The sequence below is a fragment of the Panthera uncia genome, chromosome A2 (assembly GCF_023721935.1).
Source record: "Panthera uncia isolate 11264 chromosome A2, Puncia_PCG_1.0, whole genome shotgun sequence".
Lineage (NCBI taxonomy): Eukaryota > Metazoa > Chordata > Mammalia > Carnivora > Felidae > Panthera > Panthera uncia.
In genome coordinates, this window is record NC_064816.1 from 81,269,717 (window position 1) to 81,282,009 (window position 12,293).

The following is a 12,293-nucleotide window of genomic DNA, read 5'->3' on the forward strand; positions in this document are numbered from 1 at the left end:
GTTAGATTAGAGGAAAGAAGCTGCTCTTTGCCTCCTTCTTGAAATCAGATCATGTCTTTAAACTAAAACAAAGTATCCCATTGCTTTAAAAACAGTTGAAAACCACAATTCTAGACTTTGAATATAAGGCTTTAGTAGTTTAGCAATATGGCTATTTCTGTGAAAATGTTTAATAGTGACAATAAAAGCCTGATAAGGTTTTTATGACAAAATTGGTCATTATATTAAAACTAAGTTTACATGTATAGCTAAATAGGAAGATTATGATGGACATACATCTATCCAGAAAGAATTTGAGAGGTAGAATCCAGCTAAATATTAGTTATCATTCAAAAGTTGAATTTTTCAGGGTCTAAGTTGAAGAGTTGTTATGTGTTAGCACCTCACATCATGCCTTGAGAAGCAAAACTATTTTATCCTTTTTTAAAAAATAAATTCAACAGCAATATGGGCAATTTATTCTCGGAGGATCTTTCTGCTTTTGAGCTGAAACAAATTGAGTGAACGCCTCAAAGGGATTTTGGCTAAATGACAAATAGGTGATCATAGTTCAGAAACACATTTATGTATGATAGGAAAATTTATTACTGTGCTTTATTCTAATAAAGCTTAATTTTTCTTAAAAGCAAGGGACAAATCAAGAAACAGATATATCAGCAGAAAATATTGGAAGCTTTTTCCAGTTTATCTATTTTCTGTTTTGTGAAGCAAGACCCTTTGTGAATTCTCTGTTGACTAAGTCTGCACATACGGCTGGTCAGTTGATTCATGCAAGAACAACAAAAACATACCTGTCAACATAGAGATTCAATTCATTTTAATGATAGCTAAATGAATACTTTGGTAAAGACACTTTTAATGTACTTTCATTTGCATGTGTAAATGATTTCAAGCAAAGCAGAAGCATTAGCAGAGTGACAAATTTGCATTTAAGAGGCCTGCTTTTAATGAATATGAGATTTGAATGCTCAGGCCTGTGGTCTAGAACTGAAACCAGAGGCCCTAAATACATATAGCTCAAATCAGTTTAAAAAAAATACCTGATACTTTTTCTAATCATGTAAAAATAATTTTTTTTCTGGTAAAGTCTTTGTTAAATATTAAAGCTTCTGGAATTTAAACAGCACACTAGATGGCCTCAATCAGTAAGCCATGAAGTATTAATAAAATTCTTTCCCCTCTTTGTCACTGTCATGCCCTTTTTCCTTCAGCTTCCTAGTATTACAGGTGCGAGCAGGGAGGTGTTATGTTGCCAACAACATGTCCTTCCCTACTCTGATTAAGATTCACTACTTTGTTAGCCTAAACTTGAAGGGGCTCTAGGTTTGAGAAAATATAAGTATCCTATTTTGACCAAAACAAAACAAAACAAAAAAGGAACAATGGGGAAAAGAGCGAGAGGGGGAAAGGGAGAAGAGGAAGAGAAAGGAAAAGGGAAGGGAGAGAAGGAAAGAGGCCATTGCTCTATAAAATAAGTATGAAATAGACATGAGTGTGGGACTGATCTAATATGATATTTAGTTTCAAAATGTGAATGCAATTCAGTATTTGAAAAAACTCTGTTAATTTTTGGAAGAAAGCAATGGCCATTCAACTATTTTTCTTAATAAATGTTTTCTTTAATCTTCCTTTTAAGGACCTTTGAGGGCAGGGAGTATTAACAATTTAAATTTTGGGTGGTTTTCAAATGAAAATTTTCTGAAACAGAGGTTGGGAGTGAAGGTGGAGAGGTGTTTTACTACTCTCTAAATCAATCAGGGTATTTAAAACCATTATTATATGGGCAATATTCACAAAATAGGTGCAAGTAGATACTGTGTAATGATGTTTAACGTGAACAGATAAATACTTTTAATATGAATCTATAACATGATAGTTCTGTAAAATATTTATTTTGTGTGTCAAAACAAAAAATCTGAAACTAAAGGCTAGAAGGTCTAGAAAATACAATACAGGGTCATTTCATCTTCCCACTTTGACAACACAATATATAATTTTTTCTGTTATTAAAGAGTAAAGTATTTGGTAAACATAATGATTAATATAATTGCAAATACACTTCTTACAATATTTGAATGGAGAAGTCATGCTTAATTGATAATGTATATCCAAAACCAAATATATTAATTACAGCTATTGAAGGGGTTCAGGACAACACCCCAGTTCCCCAGAATGTGTCACTTTGGTATGTGGATTATTTTGAACTGAAGGCACTTGAGACCCTGCAGGCTGAAGAGAAATCTTGCCCCTCCCTTAACTGTATAGAAGAATCAAAACTGGGGGTCTTTCCCAGAATAAGTGTTATTAGGAGAGATAAATTTTATGAGTGACCCATCTATATGGCAGGGCAAACCTCTAATTACCAAACATCTGCTGTTATCCCCCTTTGAAGTTGATTCCTTCCCTCTGAAGTCCCAGGCCCCACCCTCTTCTCCTTAGTTCAGGATGACATATAGACCTCATTTTGCCTGTCTTTGGAATTTCCGTGTCTATGTGGTTCCCTGTATGTATACCAATTACATTTCATTTTTTCCTGTTAATCTGTCTTGTGTCAATTTGATTCTGAGTTCAGTTAGAGGGACCTTTGAGGGGATAGGAATTCTTGCCCCCCAACACTATCTCTCCTTCCTTCTCTAGCGTTTTGTTAAGCAAAATTTTATGAGAATATTCCACAATTAAATTTCTTATTGTGACTGCCCTTATCAACGATTCATAAAGAAAAATAGAGTTTTCTATACTGCACAGAGTTGTCTTAGTATTAAAATATGGCTAGGCACTGGGACACATAAAACAATTAAATGAGTTTAATAATCACATGATGATATTCCTTCTCTACTTCATCAAAGAGATGAGAGCAAGACTTTCCTCCAAGGGCTTTGGAATTTAAAATGAACATGAGTGACTAATCACAGAAGACTGTTGTTGTTAGCTTTTCCTAAAATTTATATAGTTTGTTTTCTCTCCATAATCCTTCTGACCATCACGATTAGAAAGCTGAAGTATCATGCAAGTTTCATTGTTCTATCCTCAAATAATCTTTCATTTGCTTCACTTTTACATCACCTTTTAAGTAGTACTAACATGTTCTGTTGTGAGTTCATCAAAAGAACTGTATTTATACCTTTTTATATATGAGTATGCATGGACAGATACATAGAATAAGTAATTATATTAATTTGCATACATGTACACACATGCGTGCAGGCTTATAACCAGAGTATAGGTTAAGAACTGCTTACTAAAATAGAAATTTAAAATAATTTTGATAATGAAATTATAAATGGTATCATAACCTAATTTTGTGGCTGATAATTGCCTACTGGATGATATTAGCTGTGAAAATTATATAATCTTTCTTGAGACTCAAACAGTATCCCACAAAATACAAATGTTTTGAAAATCATTACTTTCTTCTAGAATTCTGTATCATGTTCATCAAACCAATTGAGTCAAAGAATGTGTCATCAATAAAATTATTTTAGAAGAATATTTAAGTAATATGATGAGAGACGAATGAATAGCCCAAAACATCAGTGTGTATGCCACCAATCTGCGTTTACATTGAGAACAGTGCACACAGATGAATCCTTTTCATTTGGGAGAAAATAGTTGCAAAATGTGGGTATTTTCAGGCAAATACTTTCAAAATTATTTTAAAAGCTCCTTTGCTTATAGTTTTACATTTCATGATGTCACCTTGATCTATATTTCTCTTCAACTTCTTTTTATTTTAGTGTAACAAGACATAAAGCTATTTACTTTCCTCATTTGTGATGACAAATGTAGAGTCTGAAGAATTATAGTTTATTTATTTATTTATTTAAATATTTTTTAAAAAATGTTTAACATTTATTTATTTTTGAGAGAGACAGTGTGAGCAGGGAAGGGGCAGAGAGAGAGACACACACACAATCCAAAGTGGGCTCCAGGATCTGAGCTGTCAGCACAGAGCCCAACATGGGGTTCGAACTCACGACTGTGAGATCATGACCTGAGCTGAAGTCATCCACTTAACTGACTGAGCCACCCAGGCGCCCCTGAAGAATTGTAATTCTTAACTTAAATGTTTCAACTATAACTCCTGTTAAATGCATTCACTTACTAAGCTGCTGAGTCATTGAGGTGATATTCAGATGCCCTTTCAAAGCAGGTCTGAACTCCTGGGTCTCTCCAGAGTCTTTTTATCACCTCAGCCAGTTCAGGTGTCATGCCACCATCTTGCAGAGTGTTCGCCATCACACAAAGTTGTCGTTGGTCTTCCTATAGCAATGTTTTTAAAAGAATGATAAAAATGTGTTGTTATGTGGAATCACATATCCTTTTAATAGGGCATTTCAATTTTATTCTTATTGGTTCTTTGCATGTTTATTTTTGAGGGAGAGCACAAGCAGGTGAGGAGCAGAGAGAGAGGGGGGATAGAGGATCCAAAGCAGGCTCAGTGGTGACAGCAGCAAGCCCGATGTGGGGCTTGAACTCACCAACCGTGAGATCACAACCTGAGCTGAAGTTGGATGCTTAATCAACGGAGCCACCCAGGCACCCTAAATTTTATTATTTTCATCTTATTCCTTGAGGTAATAATTCTGTTAATGCAATCTTAAATTTCCTTATTTTTAAAAGTGTTTATTTATTTTGAGAGAGAGAGTACACATAAATGGGGGCGGGGCAGAGAGAGAGGGAGAGAGAGAATCCCAAGCAGGGTCTGCACTGTCAACTCAGAGCCAGATGTGGGGCCCAATCTCACAAACTGTGAGGTCATAATCTGAGCCAAATTCCAGAGTCAGATGCTTAACAGACTGAGCCATCCAGGCTCCCCTGAGTTTCCTTATAATGGCTGGGTGAAGAGTCCTCTATTATAAAATCTATGTAACCTGATTTGGTAAATTTAGGATATTTTAGGATATGTCATTAACTTCTGAATGTAATGTCAGAGGGGATAATGTAAACCGATTGAGTTTTCAGAGTCAAAATGCAAGGATAAAAGGGTAACAATTCTGATATAATCTGGCACTTCTCATTTTGATCATTGCCATGTATTTTCCAGGAAATAAAAATACCATGAAGGAATTAGAGATAACATGGAAAATAAAACTCAGTATAATTTACCAACAAGTATTGTTTGCAATCATATAAATAAAGCCGCGGTAAGTATTTTGATATACACATGGTTTTTGGACATCTGTACAGGTGTTGTTTGCATGACTTTGAGGCGAATCAATAGGATAGAGGTGAAGATTTCATTAAGAAAATAGAAGAGAAGGAAAAAAAAAGAAAAAGAAAATAGAAGAGAAGGAAAAGAAGAAAAGAAGAAAAAAATGAAATAAAGGGGGGAAAAAAAGCAGATATTGTGTTAGTCCTGATGGGATATTTGAAGGTGAGAAGGACAGAAGAAAATCAAACTTTATCAACTAAATAAAATAGTCAACAGTTTATCTAAACTAATAAAGCCATTTTATGACAAAAAAAAATTAAGGTTAAGAATTTAAGTTCCAAAGGAATTAAGTTATTGACCATGATACTGGACCAGGCAAATGAAGTCTGGGTTCAAATCCTTGTTGTCAGACTCCAAAGCTCATACTCTTTCTAGCACATAGTATTATAACAAGTTATAAGACAGCGCCTATAATATCTCACAAAATCCTCACAGCACTAGTCGCATAGACAGCATTTTTCTCCATTTTACAAATGAATCTAAAACTAGAAGGTTGATTTGCCAAACCAATAAGGACAATGAGCTTCAGAAGAGTCAAACCCAAACTACTTTGTACAATGTCAGGTGGCTACCAGTGAAGAATTATCAATGGGAACTTGCTGCTTTTCTGATACAAGTCAATTTATTATTTTAAAATAGTAAAAATGGCTTATTTCACCATTTTATTAAAAATCTGTTCTTTGTGGGGCACCTGGGTGGCTCAGTCGGTTAAGCGTCTGACTTCGGCTCAGGTCATGATCTCGCAGTTTGTGAGTTCAAGCCCTGCATCGGGCTCTGTGCTGACAGCTCAGAGCCTGGAGCCTGCTTTGGATTCTCTGTCTCCTTCTCTCTGCCCTTCCTCTGCTCATGCTCTGTCTCTCTCTCAAATATAAATAAACATTAAAATTTTTTTTAAAAAAATCTGTTCTTTGCATTAAAAACTAAAGTTATGTCTCTCCTTCTTAAAGAGAGGTTCTGTTAAGACTAAAAATCTTCTACATCTTTCTTCATATTCAGATTTTACTGCTAATCCAAACAGATTACATAGATGAGCATTAACCAAAAATTGTAAAATGGCCAAAATCTAAAGATTGAACCCATTTTCCTATATTGGCATAGTGTAAAGTTTTAAATCCTTCTTCCCAATTAGTTAGATGTGAGAGAGCACTGCAAATCCAGCGAAATATGACCCAGCCAGTTTAGCTGGCATCATCCCATGTGCCTCCTTCACTATTAAGGTGTCATTCAGGACCAATGATGCAATGAAACAGCTGTTCGAACCAGTTTGTCCTTAAAGGGAAAAAAATGACATGCCTTATTAACATATCTTTACGAACCAAGCTAATTTCTAATATACTCTTTCATTTAAAATTTTTTTCCAATTTCAACCTAAATACACTTTATTTGAATAGATAACCATCATGAAAATCGTCTCACCTTGAACATGTAAATGTCATAAAGTGTTCTTCGGCCACCATTTCTTTTTTTTTTTTTTTCCAACGTTTTTTATTTATTTTTGGGACAGAGAGAGACAGAGCATGAACGGGGGAGGGGCAGAGAGAGAAGGAGACACAGAATCGGAAACAGGCTCCAGGCTCCCAGCCATCAGTCCAGAGCCCGATGCGGGGCCCGAACTCACGGACCGCGAGATCGTGACCTGGCTGAAGTCGGACGCTCAACCGACTGCGCCACCCAGGCGCCCTCGGCCACCATTTCAATCCTAGTACTTCCCTCAAGGGCAGGCCGTCCTACCAGTTTGGTTTTGTCTTTCAAGACCTTTTATTTTTTTAGTTTATTGCTTGCATAGAAAAGGCAATGATGGTGATTTTCAAACAGGGCTGTGCATTATAAGCATGTGAGGCACTCTTTAAAAATACTGCTACAAGGAATTCAACCCAAAGAAATGAGGCAGGAACTCTGGGTGTCAGGTTCTACAACGGTATTTTTAAAAATCTTCTGGGTGACTCAAATGAGCAGCCTGATTTGAGAATCCCTGGCAATACATAGTTTTCTTTACCCATAAATAATATGTTATAGGACATACTGTATTTTAATTCTGGAAGTTCTTCTGCAGTTATTGAAGGGCTGACATAGTAATTCAAAGAATCAAAATTCATATGGCTAAGGAATTGGACCCACCAATAACGTTTGAATTTTTTAAATATACATAATATCAAAATTAACAAGTATTATGAAAAGTTGTCTTTTTTTTGAACAGTTGTCTTCTACATAACTGCCAAAGTGATGGAAAATTGAACTCCAACTTATTATCTTACTCCCATATTTTAAAACCTCCAGTATTTCCCAGCACACTCAAAACCCAAATCCCATGTCATGGCTCATAGTGTTTCACAAGTTTTGACCCATGTATTTTTTTTCAATTTTATTTCTCCTTCCCTCCCTCCCTCTCCCCCCCCACCCCCGCTCTGTCTCTCAATCTCTTCCTTCCCCCACAATTTGTCTCTCTTTCCTCAAGATGCACCAGACTTATTACTGTTTCTCAAACTCAACAGCCCCCCCATTTGAGAGCATTTGAATGGCTGTTCCTCCATGTCTTCCCTGTTTCATTTAGGTTTCTTCCCAAATACCAGCCCCTCAAAAATGCCTTCCAGAGCCACCCTTTCTTCCGTTCTTTCCTTATTCTCTAGCCCCCTGCCCTCCTCCGTTTTCCTTCATAGCACTTGTTACTACTTACATGCTGCATATTTCTTTATTTTGTATCTTTTATGTTAGACTATCACCACATGAAGGTGGTGATATTTTTTTTCTGTTCATTTCTACATCCTTAAGACTTACACCAGAACCTAATGCATAGTATTTGTCCCAGAAATATTGTAGAACAAATGAATCAATAAAATGAAATGTGTTAATTAACTCAGACCTCATGTTCTAAGGAAGCTTTAAAGGTTCTCCAATAATATCTCACATTTTTCAAATAGCTCTGAAGAGGTTTGAGTGGCATCCTGAAGAAATTTTATTTCCTTGTGATATATTTGGAAAAGCTTGGGAACTATGATGGTTCTGGAATGGCTCATTCTCTCAAGTTTGCATAGCTCTGGAACTATGTTGCAAAGAAAGAAAAATATATACTGTCTCTACAAGTTACCCATAATTTCTTCATAAATGTTAGGGACCTCAGGTGTTCCTAGAGTCTTGTGGAACTCATTCTAAACCCTTGAGTCATATTTCCAAAGATTGCAGAAAAAAAATATATCAAGGAAAGAAGAGATATCACAACCTTATCATCTTGGGAATATATGTATATATATACATATATATGCATATATGTATTTTAAACTTAGTTGATCACAGAACTTTATCCTGGAAAATTCTGAGAAATCACTGTTCTTTGGTTCATATTATAGGGTTCACTTTGTAGGATACTATCTCACAGATGGTCACAATACCCAAATCATGAGATAAAGTACTAAAACATTCAACATTCATTTAATGTTGGTCTAGAGGATGTTCTAGATGCTCTAAAATGGAATATGATAATATTCAGAGAGAACAAGTAGAAATTTACTAAATGCCTGTATTATGTCCCCTTCTTGTTTCTTCAACTTTACCCTTTACAAGTTCTATATTTATGAAATTAGTCTGTCAAATATTAATATAAGTAAAAACGAGCCCTCTCTTAGATGCATTCCCCTTCAGCTTCAGATACTATTTCTCTTTATATTCCTCAGCTATAGTTGCTAAAATGTCTTTAAACTGTTCCCATATCTTCTCATATCTCAACATACTTCATTGGATTCTGCATCCACAACTTTTCTAAAACCTGTCTCATGATACCCCCAGTGATCTTTGTATTATTAAATCCTGTAGGTTTTATTTTTTATTATTTTTTAAATGTTTGTTTAATTCTGAGAGGGACAGTGCATGAGTGGGGAAAGGGCAGAGAGAGAAGGAGACACTGAATCCAAAGCAGGCTCCAGGCTCTGAACTGTAAGCACAGAGCCTGTTGCAGGGCTTGCTTGAACTCACAAACCATAAGCTCATGACCTAAGCCGAAGTCTGACACTTAACCAACTGAGCCACCCAGGTGCCCCTGTAGGTTTTAAATATACTTCTTTTTGACCTCAAGACCTTTCAGCTTAGATAAGTACCCTTTGGAATATTGAATTCTGTGACTCCATATAACTTGGTTTTCCTCTTACTATCCAGCCATCTCCTCCAACTTTCTTATTCCTCTCAAATGACCAGAAAATGTTAGTTTTTCAGCACGGGTATCTAAGTCACTACTCTTCTTTACACGCTTATCTTCTCAGTCGAAGCATTTGAACTTTTCCATCCCACCCATTTCCTTAATATAAATTATATGCTGTAGTATAATGCCAATGATACTGAGATTTAGATCTCTCATCAAATTATCTCCTTTGAACTTTAAATGCACAGTTCAACCACTTACACATGTGGACGTGTTACAGAACTTATAAACTCAACATTTCTTAAAAGAAACTTTATTATTATTATTAATTTATTATTCCCCATCCCCACTGGTGATAGTACTTCCTTTCTTGGTAATTCTTTCCACAAATGAGGATTTAGCTCCCCATTGAGCTGTACTACCCTTTTGCAATAGCTGATGCTTTGCAATTACTTGTTCAGCATCAGTCTTCCCTCTCTTTAGGGCAAATACTATTTCCATTTCATTTACTGCTGATTCCTCAGTATATTCCCAGTGTCCAGTCCAATGTCTGCTGTATAAATAAAGTTTAATGAAATACAATTTTTTTCAAATGATGTTGGATGTGTAGACTTCAATACATAAATTTTAATGAGCTTTATATTCAAAGTGATTATCAGAGAGTAAATACTCAATATTTACTAGGATCTTACAATATTTGGGGGGGTTGTTTATTTATTTTGAGAGAGAATGAGAAACAAGGGGAGGAGGGGGCAACAAGCAGGGGAGGGACAACCCCAGCAGGCTCCCCACAGTCAGTACAGAGCTTGATGTGGGGCTTGACCTCACGAACTGTGAGATCATGACCTGAGCTGAAATCAAGAGCCAGACACTTAACTGACTGAGCCACACAGTTGCCCCACAAGATTTTGTTTTTAAGTGGATTTCCTATATTTCTGTTTCCTTCTGTAATAGTCTTTGAAACTCAGTGAAAAAAACACTAACATTTCATGGATGAAGAAACCAAAATGTACAAAGATTAACTTGTCCAAATTTACAGAGCTATAATCAATAAAGCTCATGGAAACTTTTTTTAGGGTTCCTTCTCTCTCCGAATGGTAATCTGCATGATGTATGAATGGTAATATAAAAATATAGAAATTATATAAATAGACAGTTAAATTGAAAGCCATAGGACAACAGAACTCTGAAAGCCACACACATAGGTGAGATGCTTAGCAATTAATCTGTTAAAAAGTTTAAGGCAGGTATAGAGTATATTGATCTTAAAATCAAATACTGTAGAATTGTCACCAAAACTACTGTAGTTTTCAACAATTGAAATCGAAATTTGAGTTATGTAGTATCTGCCAGCTGTGATGTTTGACACTTGAGGACAAAGGTCCTCCTGAGAAGTCATGTCGGTTGTTCAGTGCTGCATAAATCACTCTGTGTTTACCATTTAATGTACGCTTTGAATAAATTGCATTCTTTTTAATTCTCAGCCTACTGGCAGCAATCTACAGAGTCTATTATTTTTACTCCACCTGCATGCAAGGTCATTAAGACTCTAACCAGTTGCAAATTAGCAATCACTTCTGACCATTAACAGTATTTTTGCAAAAGTCCTTGCATAGGCAAAAGCACTCTAATGGAAGCCAGAAGAAGTGGGTTTTGCCCCCAAACATTAGCTATACAATGCTGGCCACATTGCTCATTCTTTTGACCCTGATTTTTCACATCTTTAAGTATGAGACTTATATCAGGTTGCTTCTGAAGGGCTAATTTAAAGTCTCAGATTCTTAGGAACAGCCAGCGTCAGAGCTGTAACCAAACTACCCTTACATAAAAAAAAAAAAAAAAAAAAAGGATCATCAACTCATGGAATGGTAAAGAATGCAAAGATATTAGAGTTGAGTTCCTCCTGCAAGTTCCCCTTTTACATGTGAGAAGGAAACTGTAACTTAAAGAAGTAGGTGACTTACTGGAGCCAAGTTTGAGGAAAGCTAAAAATGGAAGGAGAGCCTAGCGGAACTCCTGACTCTGCCTTACAAATGATCTGCCCTAAGAACATACTTAGCATTTCTGTGCTCTTTGTTGGAAAATAGCAGAACAAGAAGAGGATTTACCATTTCCTTTAAAATTAACAGCATGAAAGTATTTTTCTTTTCATCCTGGCTTCCAATGGTAATTTACATGGTCGAACCCTAAACTCCAAGAGGAGTATAGGGAGAGGAAAGTACAAATGTCACATTCTTCTCTATACTTAAAATGCTGTTCTTCTCTTTTTTATTGTAGTATAACAAGGTATCTAAGAGTTGCACTGGCAACAGTTCAATTGATATCTTCTGGAGGCAACCAGCTGCTCTTGGACGGGACATGTAAAAATAAGTGAGTTTTTCCTGTTGATTGTACACTATTACTCCTCTTTTGGGTGTGGGTAATTATTGTTCTTTGGAGAATACTATATAGTTATAGAATTATATTACAAAATATAAAATAGAATGAAATGAAACTATTTAGATGCTACCTTATAAACAACTCTGCCTATCTGAGTATATTTATTATACAGCTTACTTAATCACACGCTTTGAATTCTTTTTTAAAAAATTGACATTATAAAATAAAAATTTCCCTGCCCCACATTGCCTTTGTAATTATTGAACAATAATGAAAATTGTAATTTTTAGTAATGTTATTACTAAAAGTCTGCATGAAATGACTCATAATTCAACTTGGGAAATAAATGTAGAGATACTGTAGTTTGATTTTATGGAATAAATTCTTTTGTATTTAGGAAACATAACCAATATTTTTCTCTAATACAGTATATTATTTGATATTAGATTTGATTCCTAGGAAACCAGTTAATATTGAATAAGATTATAGCACACACTCAAAAATAAAAGTTTCATGTAAAGAAAAAAAGGAAATCTCACACTAAACAGAATTAAAGTTTCCAAAATTCATAAT

General features: G+C 35.4%; 1 protein-coding gene across 1 annotated transcript in view; it reads right to left on the bottom strand.

Moving 5' to 3' along the window:
• The window catches only part of GNAT3 (G protein subunit alpha transducin 3), a 60,789-nt gene that overhangs the window by 18,203 nt on the left and 30,293 nt on the right, over positions 1-12,293 (bottom strand). Inside the window, exon 4 of the mRNA XM_049641348.1 lies at positions 4,103-4,260. Within this exon, the coding sequence (XP_049497305.1) occupies positions 4,103-4,260 (158 nt within the window). The remainder of the gene's footprint in view (positions 1-4,102; positions 4,261-12,293) is intronic.